Consider the following 19,605-nt stretch of genomic DNA (forward strand, 5'->3'; position numbering starts at 1 on the left):
TTTTTGAGTTTGTCTGTCTTCTACCGAAATTTCGATTTGTTTGACTATGGCTTGGATATTGTGATGGACTTTGTGGATTTTCAGGTAAAATTTGGATCTTAAATTGTGTTTTTTGATAGCTTTTGCTTTCTTTTGTTTGATTATTTGGAGGATTTTGCATTGATTTCTGATCATTTTCAGTCGAGTTTGGAGCAGTGCTAGATGAACCTTGTTGTTGAATTTTATGAAAATTTCGAGTAAAATCCTTTAAATTTTGAGCCAAATTGTCAATTTTTTGAGGAGTTTTTTTCAAATTTTCTAGACTTTCTTGCCTCTTTTGCTGATTTTCTTGATAATGTTCAGTAAAACTCCATGCAAGGTGACTTGGCTCAGATTTCGATGAGCCTTGATAATCCACAATATGCCAAATTTCAATCTCAACATTTTCATCTGCTACAGAATATTCGACATCTTTTAATTTTTCTTGAATTTTTCGGAACAATTTAAACACTTTCGAGTCATGATCTTTTTGTCTCAAAAATTCCTTAAACATAACATGAATATCAAGGTTTCAAGGACATTTGGTGTGTCGCATTTTACAAATTCGAGAATTTCACGCCATAAGTTAAAAATGAAGGAATTTTTAAAAAATATTTCAAATTTTTTAATAAATTTTGCATAATTTGATAAGATTTCAAGACAATATGGAACTCAAAACATAGAAAATGTCATATTTTTCGTGACTATTTCAGACCAAGTTCATCATTTGTTTTAGAGAAAAGCAGTCTAGTCAGTATGTCATTAGTCAGTTATGTAACTTTAATCAGATAAAGATGTGTGTGCATGTAAGTGCGTGTAAATAGTATCAGCTTTGCGACATTATTTGTGTTGCTAAATTAGAGGTCATGAGGTGTGAGATTATAGAATAAAGTGATGCATGAGACGCTTTTGTAGTCTTTTGGGTTTAGAAGTTTGAATCATTAATGAAATGCGGCTAGGTTGGGAAACAAGGAGCTGTGTAATTTTACATCAATTTTAATTTTTCATGCACTTCTTTATTAGGTTAAAAATTGATGGACTGTCGATTATCTAGTTCAGTATTCACTGAAATGCCTCTCGAATCTAGAATCTACTTCATACCCAGACAATCTGAACAAAAATCACTAAATTTCATTATAGCACACAAAAATAAGCAACAAAAGCCTTAATTAAATACAAAATAAATCATAGCCTTTCAGCTGTTGCCAATTCAGCATCAATGCATCGACAGTGAAATTTAATTGCTTGTGATATAAAATTACATGAAATATTTCAATACCCTTTCAGTTTATTTCAAATTATTAGTGTAATAAGTGCTTTTAAGATTAAAATTTAGTGATATTTTATCTGCTTTAATTTTACAAAATGAGATTAGACACAGGAACAGTGCCATCAAATTCTACATCATTTTATCATGAATTATTCTATGAACGAGCAGATCCGAGAATACGTGATAAATTTCTTATGGGAAATCCACTTCCAATTGTGTCAATTTATGCATTTTATATAATTTTTATCAAATATCTTCTACCAAGATACATGAGAGATAGAAAACCAATTGATATTGAAAAACTTGGAATTGCTCTCACAATAGTCCTATTTTTTAATTCATTGTACTTTACTGTGATTGGATCTGAGCCATGGCTGTTTATTTATAATTGGAGATGTGAACCAGTGGACATGGGATACTCGGAATTGGCATTGAAGGTAAGATGATGGAATGTTGTCTAAATAAATTGAAAATCCAAGCCGGAAAGCATTGATGTGAATATCCTGTCTCTCTAAAGCATCCATGATTGCTATTTCGACCCCCAGAATCAGCAGTTTTAGTTTGAATTTTATACTAGAATTTAAGTACCCAATCTCCTGACATTTCCAACCAGACTCCGCTTTCAAAATATGCCCATCCTTCAGAATTATCTTCTTCCATCATTCATATTCTGATTGCACAACTTTCCTTAATTACTAAAATTTTAAGAAATTTCATACCAAGTTGAATGCAGATGAAGAGGTAAATAGTGTCGTACACGCAAATAAGTATCATCTCTTTAAATATTAATCATTCAAAATTCGCATCTCCATTTTGGCACGGATTAATGATTTCGAATCTAGTTAATTTCCCTTGAATATTAATTCCTACTCTGGACTACGTAAGAATAAGATCACACAGTTTACATTGGCTAATTATGTCCTTTTCCATCACTAATCATGTCATCGTTTCAATGTACTTTTTAGTTAACAAAAGTAAGTTTAAGAATGATTCCTTTAACAGGCAATACATTAACAGATAATCACTAAATATTCAGTTGAAAATTCCTGGTGGTCATGCGAGCTTTATTTTTTCTGCAAACGATTGGCTTTGTCAACTACAAATTTTATGAGAACCAATGAAAGCATTATAACATATGGTAAGTCATTCATTGCGTTCATTGCTTATGATTTTCGGCTGCTAGTTTGCTGCATTTCTATCCACAATACTAAAAGCTGTCAATGATTCTCAAGAAGTTTGCATTAAATCGTCTAATTGGATTTCATGGACTTGGATTATTTAGTGAATTTATTAAAACATGATATCTTCCAACTTATCACAATCAGTTCCATGACAATATTGCATGTCTGCAAAGACATTTATCTAGTGAATTAAAGAATCAGTATCAATAAACTGCCCAGCAGAAAAACAACAGTGGACTTTAAATTCATCCGAAAAAAAATTCGAAAGTAATTTCCATTATTTCACTACACTCCTCCAATATTTTCACAAACTTCTCCTGTTGGCAAAATAACTTTTTACAAATATTAACCTCTCAGTAGCTCGTGATTTATACTATCAAAAGCCTTTGAGATGTCGAAGAATACGGCGACCACATATTTTCCTTTTCCAAATCATCAAAATTTGTCATGGTCACGATACAAACTGTTTCAACTGTTATTTGATGATGAATTTGATCATAGATCACTCTTTCAGTGACTTTGTTGATTGCTGGAAGCAACGAAATGCCACGATAATTCTCAATATTTGTTTTACTGTCTTTTTTATGAATTGGTTTAATGATCATTTCAACAGTTTGATTCCCTTGTCAAGCATTTTATGCTTACGTCAGGACAGAGCTAGAATAAACTTAGGATATTCCATCGCTGCCAACTGCTTTCCTTAACAGCTATTTCATTATCAATGCTGAATCATAACAATGCTATTTTCAAGACTTTAGAGCCAGCTTCCTAAATATGTTTATAGACAGTTATTAACCAAGATTCTGGTCAATGAATTTATTTTCATAATCACAAAGTCATATTTTCTACATTATGTTCCATGAGAAAGTTAATCGAGTAGTACGAGTTGGCTTTTCATGTTGTCTTAAGGACTCTTCAAAATCTTAGTTTAAAGAGACTACTGTTAAATTTTCGTTCTTGTCTTTTAAAAAAATTTGATAGCATTTTGGTTGCTATTGGAAAACTTTTTGTCGACAAAATATGTTGGAAGTTTAAAACGTCTTGGAACATTTTGCAGAATCAACATTTAAGCATTCGCTGAGTTTAGTTCCAAGTTAACGAATGTTTGCATTTAGTCTATTTTGACCTTTGTTTGGACTATATGGAACAGAAAAATTATTTTTAACTAAAAAATGTAAGGCACTGGTATTATCCTTAATTATCACATGATCAAGTAATCAGAAGCTGGTCTAGTTATATAATTTTGCAACAAATAATGGATTGACATCATTAAATCAAAATTCTTTCATTTCCAAGCATGTTTTATCCTTTGAGTTCATGTCTCAAAATGTTACTAAATTATCGTTGTGTTCATTAAATAAGCAGCGGCGGCCTATTACAGCTAGTATTTTTTGTCGTTGATTTGGTGCTTATTGCAGGTCTGAACATCATGATTAAAACTAATTTAGGACAAACGATTTGCGGTGCCTCCGTATGTTAATTCCTCCTCCTTAGAGTTTGAATCTGGAGATATAGTTTAAATTTATCAAGTTGATTGATCCATGTTTCGGCTAGAATAAGACAGTCAATAATCTTATTCTTATCACTCACCAGTTCAGCTTTTTAGCGCATTTTTGAAATTTTTTTCAAAAAGGTCAAGACTTAATATTCCAAAACATGAAAAATTCGGGAAATTATTTGTTTAAAATTCGGTCGGCTGTTAACGTCCAAGTTGTTAATGGGAAACTTTTTATCTAGATACATATGGTATTTGAGAGAACCTGAATGACATCATTTTCATCAAATCAGGTTATTAAATCAGATTTTCAGTTCCAACGTTCAAAATCTTTCAATTGCTGATGTTACGGCCTGTTTTTGACATTTGCTATCTTTATCATTTGGAAAATGTCACCAAGATTCACGAAATCCACGAAAGCATTTTTTAGTTCATAACATATTCTCTTTAAATTCCAAACATTCTTGCTTGCAGGCATCTCCGCATAATACCTCGGTGTATTTTGCTTTGCATCACTTGTATTCAAACGCACTCTATTAACAAATCTGCTGACAGTCATCAGGTGAGCATCAATTATTTCTTTTGGTGGAACAATCTTCATTTCACTCAAGATTTCATTGACTTTCTGTTTAGGTCCTATAGTTCCATTCTCAACACAATCAGCATCTTCTGCATTGTCAAATGAGCAATTTTTCGATACTTCTAATAGATACAAGCAACAACAAAAACAACCAACTCCTTTTTGATTTTTCATTGTTCTTACTGCCTTTTTATGATGTTCTTCATTTATTTTTATCGCTGTCATCAACAATGTTTTTCATATCATCCATAACATCAAGTAAGATTTTTTTTGATCTTTAAAGAGGTTTGAATTATGAAAAGTTTTCTTTCAAAAAACGACTTGAAGAACACTTAAATTTGAGGCAATTCAAACATTGAGTCAAAGTTTTATATGGATCTTGAGAAGTTTCTGTGATGATTGCTGATTTTTAAAGAAATCAATTATGCTGGAAGTGACTTTTGGATTAACTGATCAATAGTCATTTTTCTGTTTATTTTTCAAATTAAACAGTTTTTTTCCAAGTAGTGACCTGCATCTTCAACTGGATCTGTCACGGTGTTAGGTCTTGGAAATTCTGGAACTTACTGGATCTATTGTGTTGATAATTCTTTGGTTAATATTTAATTAGTGTAATTTTTCGAGTAATTATTTGCCCGATAACATAATCGCATTTATTCAAAGAATACGCTTGATTTTGTTCAGTCACAGATAAAGAATTAATTTAACCAATAATTTAGGTCAATATTTCCTTCAGAATTGACTTATTAATAATTACATTTCATACCAACATGCAGACTGTCGATTCGCTGGGATTTCAAAATGCGCTTATACATTTTCGAATCTGTCCTACTCGGACTACGTAAGAATGATACACTTACAGCTAATTATGTCCTCGTCCATCACTCATCATTTCCAATTATGATTTGGATAATCACAAATTATTTTCCTGGTGGTCATGCGACCTTTGCTGGCTTCATCAACTCATTTTCACATATGCTGTCATTTGCTTATCGGCTGCTGTTTGTGCATTTCTATCCAAATACTAAGCTGTATGATTTTAGAAGGATTTATGGACTTGGATTATTTGTGAGTATTAAAACATGATTAATCAGTTCCATGATTGCATGTCTAGACATTTATCTAGTGAATTAAATACTTGCCCAACTAGACATTTCCAGTTCCTTTAAATTTAAATTCAAAATTCTACAATTTAACCTCTAAATTACATTCCAGATCTTCCAAATCATCACAATTTTCATTCACACATTTCAACTGTTTTTTTGGAATGACTGCAACTTTCCAATGTCATATGCATACTTGGTATTAGCGTATGTGATGATCATTTCAACAGTTTGTATTATTATGCTTACGCCAGAGCTATAAACTTGTTACCGCGATGCTGAATGTGTATTATTGTGTAAATATGTTGTATATATTAGAGATTCTGGATGAAATAGTCATATCTACAGTGAAGTTAATATTTCTGCGAATAAAGAGACTTGATATGTGAATTAAAAAAAATTTGATAGCATTTTGGTTGCTTAATAAGACGAAAATATGTTGGAAGTTTAAAACGGAACTGCTTAGTTCCAATAAGCATTTGTTTGACGACTGGAACAGCAAAATTATTTTTAAATGTTCATAATTCAATAATGGATTGACGAAAATTCAAAATTCTTTCAGATTCCTTTAGCATGAACAAAATGTTAATTATTGGAAGCAGCAGTTCTGTTTTTGCAGGTCTGTAACATCATTTAAAGACTAATTTTAACCGATTGTGCGGTGACTCCATGTCTTAACTTAGAGTTTGAATCGAGATATCACATGAGCTAATTTAAAGGACTTTTTGGGATTTTCGGCTCTGGAAGAACTAGTTGAGATGCACTTTTCAGACACAGACTTTTGACTAACGAACACATGGAAAATTGAAAATTTGAATTTTTAAAATTCATTTATATTTGTGTAAATTCATCCTAAAATTAAGCTGCAAATACTGAAAGGAGTCAACTCAATCCAGGTATCTTCTAAAGACAGATTGAGCATAAATTATGGAAATTTTTTTTGACATTTTTTGACATTTTTGATGACGGTACGGTACCGACGCGATCGCGCTTTTGTGATTGTGATCACTGATCATGATCATTATTGCGTCTGATTAAGATCATAACTTGTATGCAAGTGTAAGCTGGTGATCACGATCATTGCCTGTTAGAGGAAGCATCTTCAGTAGAGTCTGGAGTCCACTCTTTCATGAGATTTGTGGAACCCGGACTGCCATAGTCTTGTCAACTCTGGTTTGAGAGAGTCAGTTAATTGATCCAAAGTCGGGCACTTGACGTAATACAAGAATTTAAGTCGAATCTGGTATCAAATCTGAGTCTTGCTGTTCAAAGCCGAATTGTTGATCGAATAACCGACTTGTGCTGTTCGGGTATGATTGACAGCGGTACTAGAATTCTTATGTATTTTTTTAAATTTTAATATGAATTTTTCACTCACGCTTAATAATGAGAAATTGATAAAAATGAGACTAGTTGAGCATTTTCTGAGTTATGCAAATTTAATTTTCCTCAGTATTTAAATCAAACTCAGCTAGTCAACAGCTGAAAATTGCAACTTAAAATTTGCAAATTCAATTTATATAAATATAGTGAAATCATCAAAAAATGACAAAAATCTTCCCAATTTTCCTAATTTGTCTACAAATTCTAAATCCATCAAGTCCAGCAGTAATTCGTCCAAAATTTCAAAACATTCAAGACTTCCAGCACTGCCTCGTCACATACCTCAACACAATTGGAATTATTCAATTTACAAATTCACAAAATGAAGAAAATTCGGCAATAAATTGTGAAAATTTCTACATTGACTTAACGTCCAGCATCGACAATATGTACAAATTGATTAGATTAAATTTATTTGAAGCACTTGGTGACGATGGTGAAGCTGAATGCATGGACGAAGTCTTTCGATACACAAAATTCATGGAATATAATGTCATTGCCACAACTGCTGTTCAACTTCAACCAAATGGATTTCAGGAACTCCAAAATTTACTTCATATATCCAAAAATATTTTCATTTATGCCACAATGAAGTGCTTGATATCTAGTGACATGATTGGTGAATTATTTCAACATTTTTCAACACAAATTCAAGTCGATGATGATCAGTTTGCCTGTATTGTTCAGCATGTGTCTGAGAATCAGTTGATGGAGGATTTTATAGTGAAAAATATTGATGAATTTTTGAATGAAAAGTTTATGGAAAGTTCGGAAGAAAGCCAAGGTAAGAAGCACACTATAAATTTAATTAGTGACCCTCTGGCCTGTTGAGCATGTGTTCAAGTGAATGCTGACGGTCTAACTCAATTTTATCAATTTTTGTAATTAATTTTCAAGTTAAAGTCCCATAGTAGAGTCGTATTCAGGTATAGAAGGGGAAGGGTGACCCAGGTCCGTAGTTTGGATTGTCGGTGTTCAAATTCTTGCAAAAAAATCTTTAATTTTTCTGTTTTTTTCGAAAAAAAGCCACAAAAGGCTTTCTCAGTCCCCCTCAAGATAATGTACAGCTGTTCTCCCTATAATCCTCCCATTCCAGACATAAATCTTCCTAAATCCAATAATTTCAATAATTTTCCTTCAATTATTTTTAGCACTAGCTCACAATCTGCACCAAAATATGCAACAAGTCGATAAAAATTCAATTTACTATTCCGCTGACACAGCAACTGACTTAATTGGCACCAATTTTAATGAACCTACAACAACAATAAATTCGACTCATATGACAAATTTATTGGATATTCCAACGTCTGGAAGTGAAATTAGAAACTCAATTGATGACTTGAATGAATTGGAATTGAATTACAATGGACATGTGGATAATGAAGGTGATAGTGAGGTGATTCAGACAAAGAAGTTGGGAGTTGTGGATGAAAATGTATTGGAAACAGCTACAGAAACATCTAAGGTGCCATTTTCATCCACAATTGAATCTATATTAAAAGATTTGAGCACAATTGACTTCAATTCTATTCAGAGTACTCAATCTACGAATGTCAATGACTTCTCAACAACTGAGAGCATTCTGAGCCACATTTCAACACTTATACCTGAAATAATATCAACAAAATTGAAGAAAATTGAAAATTCAAACGATTCAAAATTAAAAGCCACAGAAACATCAACAACTGATGAATATGAAGCCAATTCCTCCACGATATCATCAAATATTGAATCTAAACCAGCAACTGATGATGATGACATCCAGCAAACCATTTCCACAATGAAGCATTCAGTAACGGAATCAACTGAAAACATTAAGGACAAATATTCAACAACTGAAGCTTCATTTGAAACAGAAAACTTTGATCAACCACCAGATTATAAAGTCTCAACAACTGAGCAATTTACAGCCGACACATCAGCATCGATTGATGTAAATTTAACACCAACTGCAAGTTTTTTGAGATCAGAAAACTTCACAAATCTTAACTTAACATCCACTGAGGATTCATCAACAATAAATCAAGAAAATTCACGAAAATCATCAAATTTTTCTGAAAAATTTGGAAGTTATGCTGACAACTTGAAAGCTGTAGAAAGTACAGTAATGTCTCCAAAGAAAATGATGATTTTAGAACGACCGATTGTCAGCAACATTCAAAAAATTGAAAAATCTAAAAAAAAGAAGGAAAAGAAGAGTGAAGAAGTCACTCAAAATGTGACGGTTGGTGATGAGAATGGTAATGACAATAATGCAAGCGAGCATGACGGTTTGATGGGTAAGTGAATGAGATTCTTAATTAACCTCCTAAATACATCCCACAAACCATCCCAGATTAACATTTTACTAAAAATTCCTCAATATTTTACATTTTAGAGCGTCCAACTGTTAAATACTTAAATGACAACAGTGATTACAGCACGGAATCAAAAGAAACTGATGATGAAGACAACTATCATCAAAATAAATTTGAAGAAATGACAAAAGTTGCAAAGGATTTCATGGAATCGGATGAAAATGTCGAAAATAATCAAACAACATCCAAAATTCAAGAAAATTCCACAACTCAATTTTCACTGTCCAATTTCACTGCCGATGATTTACAATTTGAGGATGAATCATCAGAAAATGATTCTAAGATCGATGAAAAGTCATCCGATTATTCCCAAGAAGTTACAGAATTTAGTAAAAATTACGAAAATGTATCGGAAACATCAAAGGCATCAGATGAAGCTTCCATGAGACCTGAAGCTACTGTAAATGAGGAAGAGATGAAAATTGAATCAGAATTGTTGGAAAAATCATCAGAAGTGACTGAAGGGTTAGAAAATACAGAAACATTCATGGATGATGGTAAAAATGATCATGAAAGCACAACAGCTGCAGAAATCATATCAACAAGCGATGATCAATTCCAGAGTTCTGCAGGAAATGAAGCCACTGAAGAGTATTCAGATTTAGGTAAAAATTCAACTAAATCTGATGATGATCAAATTGAAATGCATAAATTACCAAAAGTCGAAATTGTAACGGTTGAGCAGAATGACTTCATAACCGTGGAACCTGAAAATTCACAAAAAGCTTCAAATTCTGAAGAAAATCTCAAAGAAATTGATAATTTGAATGATAAAGCTGAAAAGGGAATACATCAGAATATTGAACAAGATGCAGAACATACAGTAGATAAAAAACATCAAAATCCAGAGAATATCGTCAGTTCTGATGACAAAAAGGGCAAAATTGTCTTTAAAATCACAAACTTACCAAACAATTTGTCAATTTTTACTTCAAAGCTTCTAAACAAAACCAAAGAAATTGCAGAAAAGGATCAAATTCTTCCAGACAATTCAACCAAATTTGACAAGTCTAACCAAGATCTAGACGGCAATAACTTCAAAATCGACAATTCCAATCAAAATTCAACAAATTCTAGACTCAATATCGACAATAACAGCAACTCAACCCACAATAACCACGAAACAACAACAAATTTTGAAGATTATGAAGAAAATCAGCAACAATCATCAGAAATCCTTCAAGTTTCAAGTGAAAACAGCTTCCAAAAATTGGCAAATTCCTTAAAAGATCGTAAAAAATCCGAACTCAAAATCCCAGACTCAAGAATTAAACGACAAACATCCAAATATTGTCCTTCAATAATTGAAAATTTAAAGTTAAAAATTAAAAAGTTCAATTTTGAGTCAATGGATGATGAGCTGAACAGCTGTATGAGTCAGCTTGTCAGTTCGCATGACATTAATGACTATTTTGTGTTTATTGTATTGAAAAAGTATGGAAGTACAGATTTGCAGGCGAATGAGAAGAATAAGAAGTTGATGAATATGATTATGTCATTTATTGGAAAATATATTGAATGTACGGATTTGTATGGATTTATGGAAATGGCTGGATTTACGCAGACTGATGATGGATATTTTTAAAGGTTTAATTTTGACTTTTTAAATTTTATTCTGAATTTTTTAATTTTGAAAAAACTTGAATTTTGTTAGTTTCTTTAAAATATTGAAATTTTCAATTTTAAAAAAAATTTAAATTTTAAATTTTTTTTTCAATTTGAAAATTTTAAATTTTGAGAATTTTAAAAATTTTTTAATTTGAAAATTTTAAATTTTGTAAATTTTAATTTTTTTTGATTATGTCAACATTTTAGATTTAAATTTAACAATTTTTAGTAAAATTGAAAATAAATAGACTATTTTAATTTTAGTTAATTTTACAAAATGTTGGAAGCAAAATTTTACAAACTCTCAAAACTTTAAAACATTAAAACAAAATTTTGAGTTTTTTGAAAAATTTAAAATTTTGTTTTAAAAATTTTCAGATTATCAAATTTTGTATTTTTTTTAAATTTTAAAATTCATTCTAAACTTTTTTGAAGTTTTAAAATTTATTTTCAATTTTTAAAATTAAAATTGACTTAAAAATTGAAAACATTTTGTCATCTTCATTAATTTCCTGAAATGAAGAACATTTTTTAAAGATTAAAAAAATAAAACAACAATTTTTAATTTTTTTTTATAATTTTTTTGTCGTCGCAAAATGAGAATTAAATGAAAGTCGTGAAAGATTTTGCTTTGCGATGTTAAATTTGAGAGTTATTGAAATGGTTTGATTTAGTTTAATATTAATTAATTGTGAAATATTGTAAAACTCAAAATTGGAAAAAAAAATACTTAAGTTTTCAAAATCAATTGCAGACAAATTCAAAATAGTGTAAATGTTAATTAAAAAAGCAACAATTTCACTTTTTTAAGTTTAAAAAATAATTCAAAAATTGTGAAAAAAAAATCTAAAATTTAAACTATTTTTTTAAACTTTTTTTGTTACTAAAAACAAATTGAATTTTAAACTAAAATTATTTCACACATTTTTAGTGCAATTTTTTTTTAATTTTTTTTTAATAAAAAAACCTAAAACTTTTTAAAATTAATTAGAAAATTTCTGAAGTGCAAAGCAAAATATCTATAGAAAATTTACTTGAAAATCGTAGACTTATTATTGTAATTTTAAACTGCTTGCTAGGCTTTTAATGTCCTAATTTTTTTTATGAAAATATTTTTTTTTTGTTTAATTTTTGCCTAGCTTTTCTCATCGATGTGAATCTAGTTGAAATTTTATTTCCTTTTATTTAAGTTTTCATTTTTTTTTTTGCATTCTTAATTCTAAATTTTTTTTGAATAAGTTTTTTAATTAGCTTGATTATTATTATTATTTTTTTCTAATATTTAATGCAATATGTCATATTTTTTTAAATGGTCTGATTTATCAATTTATAGTTATATTTTATAATATTATGAATGGTTTAATAGGAAAAATTGAAAAAATTTTGAAAAGTAAAGTTGAATTTCTATAAGAAAGAATATAAAAACTCAAAAAATTAAAAAATTATTTTAAATTCCAGAGCGAACAAAATCCGAATTGACTCTGTTCAATTTTATATGTTAAAAATTCAAAATTTTAATATATTTGATTTATATTTTGTATAGCAAATGTTTTTTGTTCAAATTTTTAAATTAAATCCAAATGACACAAGTCAGTTCATCGATCCAAAATCTGTCACTAGGCCAGCATGACTCTGCATGTTGCCGAATTCAAATCAAATACAGAATTAAGTCAAAGTCATGGAGGTTTATGGACGGACTGTATTTGATTAACCAATTTGTGATATTCAAGATAATTTTAAAAAAAATTTATTGAAATTTAAAAAACTTGAATTTCATTTCATTGAGTCAACTCAAATTTTATGAAGACAATTCGACTTAAGTCGACTTTTCCATACAAAATCCGAGTCGACTTCGGGCTCTGTTTGAAATATTTAAATTGAGTTTTTTAACATTACAGAAACAAAATTGAAATTTTGTGTGTTCAAAATTTTCTTAATATTTCTTGTTTAAGTCAAAATTCAGACATTTTGTAAAAATAGTAAAATATGGATGTTTAAGACTTTTAACATTTTTTTGAAAAAAAAAAAAATTTAAATTCAATTTTTAAAAGAAAGAGTTTTAAAAATTCACAATTCTTTCATTTTTTTAACAAAACTCAAAGTCGACTTGAATTTTGTATGGAAAAGTCAACTCAAGTCGACTTGACTCCATCTAAAATTGGAGTCGACTTCGAGATCTTGTTTTTAGGTTAAGTTCAAGACTATAGTATTCAATCCTGAGATGAAAATGTACTGAATCATACAATTTAATCCCTGGATTGCGTACCCTATGCTTGACATTTGTTTCATTGTGAATTGTACAGAAAATGAATATAAATTTGTTAAAATCAAGGATCAGACTCTTTCGTGAAAATTTTAGGAATCAAGATTTTTATGACTTTATATTTTTCAAAAAAATCAAAAATTCCACAATTTTGACAATAAATTCTGACCATTAGTTGTAAATTATTTTTCTTACATGTATGAAGTAGTTATGAAATTTTAATTTTATAATGATCAAATATGTGCAAAATTTATTTTTTATATTATTAGTTCTAAATTCTTATCATTTCAGATTTGATTTATATCTTATTAATAACAGAAATTCCATTCTAAATAAATCATGAATTTTATGATCATATCTTCGATTTAAAGCAAAGCTCACAAATTTTTATGCCTTTTTTTATCAATTTTATTCTTAATTGTTTGGTTAAAAATGATTCTGGATTTGATTATTTTAAATTTAATCCTTGCACTCAAGCAGAGCTCGGAGTCGACTCGAATTTTGTATGGAAAAGTCTACTCGACTTCATATCAAGTTCAAATCAACTTCTAACTCTGCAGTTAAGGTAAACCAAATCCTCAAATATTCTTTAAATAATCAATGGAAAATGAGGAAATTCAGAGGAAATCCAAACTCATATTGAGAAATTATTTGATTTTTGTCCAATCTTCATTAAGATTTTTCAGATTTTTGTATGTAAAATAATATTTAAAATTCTATTAAAAAATTCAAAAATTTTAATTTTTTCAAAATTTTCATTAAATTTGATTTTTTTTTTATTTAATTATATTACTTATCCATATAGTTGAACCTCAATTATTTTGACTATTTATGTCAAAATTGTATTTAAATTTACTAAATCAAAAATCCTAACCTCAAAAAAAATTAACCTTAAAATTATTCAAATCGACCACAATATTTTTATAACCTCAAAATTCCTTTCAATTCTCAGCTTTAATAATTTTTTGCAACTTTTTCTTCTCAGCTCCAGCAATTCCAATTTTTGCCTCACCCACACCACTTTTTACATCCTTTGACGTCCTTAACACAATTTTTCTCTGTGCCGTTAGCGTAGCCGGCAACGGTGCATCATCAATTGGCGGTGTCGTTGACTTTTCATCCAATCGTGGCTTTTTTGTCAAAATTATTTTCTTTTCAGTCACAACAATTGGCTTAAGTGGTTCCGTTTCCTTAACTTTTGCTTCCATTTGTTGCTTTCGTCGCATTTCCTTTTGTCTAAGCAATTCCTCACGTTGCTTCCGTTGTGTCTCAATTTTTTGACGATAAGCTCTTGTCTCTTCATCCTCTTCTGGTAAATTTTCATCCTTTTCTTTTGCCTTATTGCCATCTTTATCACTCAAACTTCGTCGTCTTTCATATGGCCGGAATGGACGTCGTCGATAATTTCGCGGCGGTGACGGTGAATGTGAATAGCTACGACGATAATTTGGTGATGGTGATCGCTCGTGACGACGCTTTTCTATACTACGCATATTACTATTAATAAAATCTTGTTGCTTTCGTAGCAGTTCCTCTTCGGACATTGATGATGATTGAGAAAAGTGTTCCTTTAATAGTTGAGTTTTCACAGCCTCAATGCCACCTTTAAAGTTTGGATTAATGAGAACTTTTCTAGGCATAATTGGAACATTTGGTGCAATTGGTGATGGAACATATGCTGGACCAGCATTTGGTCCTGATCCTTGTTGATTTTGAAAGAAGAATCGACTTCCAGGTGGTCCTGGTGGTCGATTTGGTCCACCTGGTCGTGATTGCATATAAAATGGGGCACGTTGTGGTGGAAATGGACCACCGGGTCTCATTTGAGGTGGTCCACCAGGTCTTAATGGACCCATTTGAGGAGGTCGAAGTGGTCTCTGTTGAGGTGGAAATGGCACTGGTGCAGGAGGTCCTGATGGATTCATCCATCTTTGCATACCACGTGGTCCGAACTTTTGTGGACGAAATTGTCGTGGACCCATTGGGAATTGCTGATGAGGTGGTTGTTGAAGGTGTGGTGGGGATTGATACTGATTTACATCTTGTTGATCTGATTGTGGATCAACTTGATTTGTTGGCAGTTCTGATGATTCAACCGTGTCAGGGATTTTTTCATCATCTTGTTGCTGGTCGGATTGTTGTTCTTCATAGTCGAGTGGCTCTTCGAGAGGATCTGGTTGTTGTACTTGATGATCAGATTCAGTTGTCTTGCTTATTGGCTCTGCAACTTCTGATATTTTAGTTGGTGACTCTCGAACTTGTTTTTCTGGCTCTGGGGTTTTAGCTTTAAGCTCTGGAGCTTTTGACGGTTGAGATTTTTGTTCTGGAACTTGCGGTTTAATTTCTGGTTGAACTTTTGGAACTGAATTTTGTGGTTTACTCTCAACAACTTGTTGTTTCACTTCCGGTGTCTTAGGTTGTACTTCTACAGCTTGCTTTTTGGTCGCTGGCTCTAGTAAATCATCATCAAAATGTTCATCTTCATGAAACTTTTCTACTTTTTTGTCAGCTTTTAATGGCTTTTCTTTAATTGAATCTTGTTTGGGCTCAACTTTTGGAGGTGCTGGTTTTCTGGCAGTTTCTTTGTGGTCATCAAAATTTTCTAGAAATGTAAAAAATAAGGATAATTAGTGGGAAATTCATAATGAATTAGTGAGGATAGGAGAAAGTTATCAAATGGATTAAAGATCTTAATTAGCTGGGAAGCACAGAATTACTTAACATATGTAGCTGGGTATAACTAAGCTGGAAAATTGCTATGTATCGATGTTGATGGAAAAATGTCAAATGACGGAGTGTAGAACTGATTAAAAATTATGCAATATTGATCAAAACTGATAAAAAAATGTGATTAATCAGTTCTGCTAGGCTACACCCTTGATTATGAAGATCTAATTCGCATATGGTATCCAGAAGTCTCAATTAGGATCTTTTTTAGAGACTGAGACTGAATTGAGCAGCAGTGACAAATTTAATTGGAAATTTAAGGACATTTAATTTAGTTTTTAAGTTATAGCATGAATATTGAAAGAGTTAATTGTTATGCTCAGGGTTGTTAAAAGCAGAATCTGGTGTGTTTTGAAAATATGTCACAGGTAAAAATGTGTGGATATGTGTGGAAAATGTGTGAATATCCACACATATCCACACATTTTTCCCTGTCACACATGAAATATGTGACATATGTGTACACATTCTGTAAAACAGAATATGTTGTAACAACCCTGGTTATGCTTATTGTGGATAAATTAAGACTACAAGTGTATTCTTTGAAGTGCCGGTCTCGAGAACCCTGAATTGATTCGTACCGATACAAATAGCTAGGATTCAACTTGAAAAGAGATTTAACTGAATAATTTAATGCTTAACTGTCTAAAAATACCCCTCAGGAGTCTATTATGTCTTGAGAATTGTGCAAATCCTTCTCATATAAATTAGCACTCTATATAATGATTAAGAGTTCTGCCTCAGATGGGAATTGTACCCACAAAAGAATAATGCAGACTTGAGGTCTGTTGAACAGCCACACGACCACTGAGGCCTTACTCTCTAACACTGGCAGATTTGCTTATATATGTCACAATACTCCAGATTCGACACTGTTTATACACAAAAAAAGTCAATATATTCATGTAATCTAGTTGCTTTTAGTTGAAAAACCAAAAAAGCCATCAACATAATATTCCTGTCTTCCAGAATACTTCCAATGGTGTGGAATTGATCAAAATAATCAGAAAATTATCAAAAATTGCCAAATTTGATAAAAATCAATTCAACAGCTTTAAATTTCCCAAAAGAATCCACAGTATGGCTTCAATCAAACACCTTCCTCAACTCGACTACATCGATATTGCTTCCCATACCCAATCAAACCTCCCAAAAGGACATTTTTCCACGAAAATCTAATTTACATCCAACCCTAATTTCAATATTTTTTCCTCATTTTATTGTTCACAATTCTCACCTTCATCCGACAACAGAAGCTCGTCTTCATTCAATGTTCCATCAGCAAAATCTCCATCGCCAATCTCAAAATTCAGGAGATCATCATGTTCACTAAAAATATAAAACAAAATAAAAATTGTAATTTGAGTTGTTGTGGATTTTGTTGTTGTTGTTGTTGCTTAAAAATGATTTTTTTTTTATCTAGAAAAACTTACTCAGCCATTTTTGGAGTTGAAGAAATTTCTTCAAACTTTAATTTTTTTTAACAATTTTTAATATTTTTTTAAATTTTAATTAATTTGCATTTGATGTTGTTGATTTTTAATAAAATTTCAAATTTTTGTGAAAATTTTAGTATAAATGATTTTTTTGTCGATTTATTGACTAGCTTTGTGGATTTTTTGACGCAATTTTTCGATAATGTCACTAAGGTCAATTTTAATTACACAAATTATCTCAAAATTGGATCAAATTTCTATTTAAAATTCACAATTTGTTTTCTTGTGTAAAACTTTTTTGATATTGAATACGAATGGCTATTGACATGACATTTTATTGAGGTTCAGGTGTTGGAAACTTTGCGTGCTGGTAGCATGCGATCGCATTTTTAGTTACGCATGGAATTTTGAAATGTTTATGACTGTTTGTGAGATTTTTATTTTGGATAATTTTTGAAACTTTTTTTTTGTTTTTATAAGATTTATAAAAAAAAAAAAAAATTAAAATTATTTTAACTTTTTTAAGATTTATTTTGCAATAAAAATTAAAAAAATTAAATTTTATAAATTTTTTCTAAAATTATTTAAATTTTTTGAAAAATTTCAAAATTTTTAATTTTTCAAAATTTTAAATAATTTCAAATATTTAAATAATTTATTTTCAAAATAATTTAATTTATTTTTTAAATTAATTCAAATTTTTTAAATCATTTAAATTATTTTTTTTTAAAAATTTAAATTGATTTTTAAAAATTTTAATTTTCTAAAAATTTAAATTAATTTTGATTCTTTAAATAATTTCAATTTTTTTTAATTATTGAATATTTTTATTTCAAATTCTCAAAAATTTTGAGTTTTAATTTTTAAAATTTTCAAATTAATTTAATTTAAAAATTTTAAATTTAAAAATTTAAGTTGTTTTTTTTAAAATTTTCAAAAATTTCAATTCAAAAATTTAAAATTTAACATAAAATCGATAAAAAAGAAATAAATTTGATATTAAACTGAAAAAGTGAAAACTTAAGTTATATAATTAATTAAATAAGTTAAAAAGAAAAACTTTTAAAAATAATTGATAAAAACTAAAATTTGAAAAAATTGTTTTTAAAATTGAAAATAAACCTGAAAATAAATTTCTCTGAAAAGTTTAAAAATCTAAATAAAAAACACAACCATTTAAATTTTTTCAATATTTTTTATTTTTTGCATTTTTTCGAATTTTAATCTTTTTTCTTTTTGTTTTTCTTGATGTAATTCCTTAAATTTTATTATCAGTTTAAATTACAAAATAATTCAATTTTTAAGGGTTTTTCTATTTCAAGTTTTTTTTATTATACTTTTTTTTAATTTTTACTTTTTTTTTATTCATTTCTAATTACTGCAAAAATGTTTATTCTCTGTGTATTTTTGCTTCGTCTTAAAACTTTTTTTTCTTACTTGAAGCATTTTTTTTTTGTTTCTATACAATATATTATGAGTCACAAGGAAGATTCAGTGAAGGTTTTGGAAATTTTAAATAGATTTGTTTTATTTTTTGTAGTTATTTGAAGATTGAAATTAAAAATTTAAAAATTGAAATTAAAATTTGTTTTTTAAATATTTGAAAAATTCATTTTAAATTTGAAATTGAAATTTTTTAAAAATTTTAACTTTTTTAGTTTGAAAATTAATTTTTAAAAAATTAAAAGTTTTAAAAAATTAAAAATATTTAAAATTCAAAACCTTCATCTGAATGTTATTTCATTATTATTTTTTTCAATATTTATAATTGTTTTTTAATTAAATCTGTTCTATTTTGAAGCTTTTTTGCAAAATAATGTGGAAATTTTGAAATTTATATAAATTTTTTTCTCCACTTTTGCTTGTTAAAATTTAATAATTTTTTTTATATAATTTCATCACCTTGTTGACCTTAAATCTGCAATTTTTAATTTTTTTTTATTTCTTACAACTTCATTCATTGAATATCAATAATGCTTTTTATAATGAAATATTTACACAATTAATAATTAATAATAATAATAATAATAATAATAATAATAATAATAATAAATTGAGAATTTTTAATCGTTTCTAATTTTTAATTCTTCTTTTTTTCTTTCATTTTTCCAGCTTTTCATCACCAACTTTAACAAATTTTTTCATCATTTCTTTTTTTGTGTGATTATTTTCATCAAATTA

The 19,605-nt window shown here is 29.2% G+C and overlaps 3 protein-coding genes across 3 annotated transcripts; 2 read left to right on the top strand and 1 right to left on the bottom strand.

Annotated features, from left to right (window-relative positions):
* Nucleotides 1-1,383: 1,383 nt before the first annotated feature.
* On the top strand, nucleotides 1,384-2,679 carry LOC139094433 (very long chain fatty acid elongase 1-like). The gene is made up of 2 exons (XM_070645469.1): nucleotides 1,384-1,725; nucleotides 2,614-2,679. The coding sequence occupies exons 1-2, from the start codon at nucleotides 1,384-1,386 to the stop codon at nucleotides 2,677-2,679; spliced, it is 408 nt and encodes a 135-aa protein (XP_070501570.1).
* Nucleotides 2,680-7,192: 4,513 nt separating this feature from the next.
* On the top strand, nucleotides 7,193-10,975 carry LOC139094434 (uncharacterized). The gene is made up of 3 exons (XM_070645471.1): nucleotides 7,193-7,814; nucleotides 8,182-9,312; nucleotides 9,411-10,975. Exons 1-3 carry the CDS (start codon nucleotides 7,193-7,195, stop codon nucleotides 10,973-10,975), a joined length of 3,318 nt encoding a protein of 1,105 aa, XP_070501572.1.
* A 3,087-nt stretch (nucleotides 10,976-14,062) lies between these two features.
* On the bottom strand, nucleotides 14,063-17,723 carry LOC139094591 (RNA-binding protein 33-like). Its single transcript, XM_070645707.1, has 3 exons — nucleotides 17,422-17,723; nucleotides 17,226-17,317; nucleotides 14,063-15,863 (listed from the first exon to the last, which is right to left on the bottom strand). The coding sequence occupies exons 1-3, from the start codon at nucleotides 17,427-17,429 to the stop codon at nucleotides 14,203-14,205; spliced, it is 1,761 nt and encodes a 586-aa protein (XP_070501808.1). The 5' UTR covers nucleotides 17,430-17,723; the 3' UTR covers nucleotides 14,063-14,202.
* Between the last annotated feature and the right edge of the window lie 1,882 nt (nucleotides 17,724-19,605).

This window comes from Chironomus tepperi, unplaced genomic scaffold (assembly GCF_022539635.2).
Source record: "Chironomus tepperi strain 1889 unplaced genomic scaffold, CSIRO-AGI_Ctep_v1 contig_354, whole genome shotgun sequence".
Lineage (NCBI taxonomy): Eukaryota > Metazoa > Arthropoda > Insecta > Diptera > Chironomidae > Chironomus > Chironomus tepperi.

Excerpts from the sequence above, each read along its gene's own strand:
- LOC139094433 (XM_070645469.1), top strand. The coding sequence starts at position 1,384 with ATGAGATTAGACACAGGAACAGTGCCATCAAATTCTACATCATTTTAT. Across the intron at positions 1,726-2,613 it reads ACTCGGAATTGGCATTGAAG|TTCCATGACAATATTGCATG; the intron begins GTAAGATGATGG and ends TATCACAATCAG.
- LOC139094434 (XM_070645471.1), top strand. The coding sequence starts at position 7,193 with ATGACAAAAATCTTCCCAATTTTCCTAATTTGTCTACAAATTCTAAAT. Across the intron at positions 7,815-8,181 it reads AAGTTCGGAAGAAAGCCAAG|CACTAGCTCACAATCTGCAC; the intron begins GTAAGAAGCACA and ends AATTATTTTTAG. Across the intron at positions 9,313-9,410 it reads CGAGCATGACGGTTTGATGG|AGCGTCCAACTGTTAAATAC; the intron begins GTAAGTGAATGA and ends TTTACATTTTAG.
- LOC139094591 (XM_070645707.1), bottom strand. Across the intron at positions 15,864-17,225 it reads GCTTCTGTTGTCGGATGAAG|AAAATTTTGATGACCACAAA; the intron begins GTGAGAATTGTG and ends TTACATTTCTAG.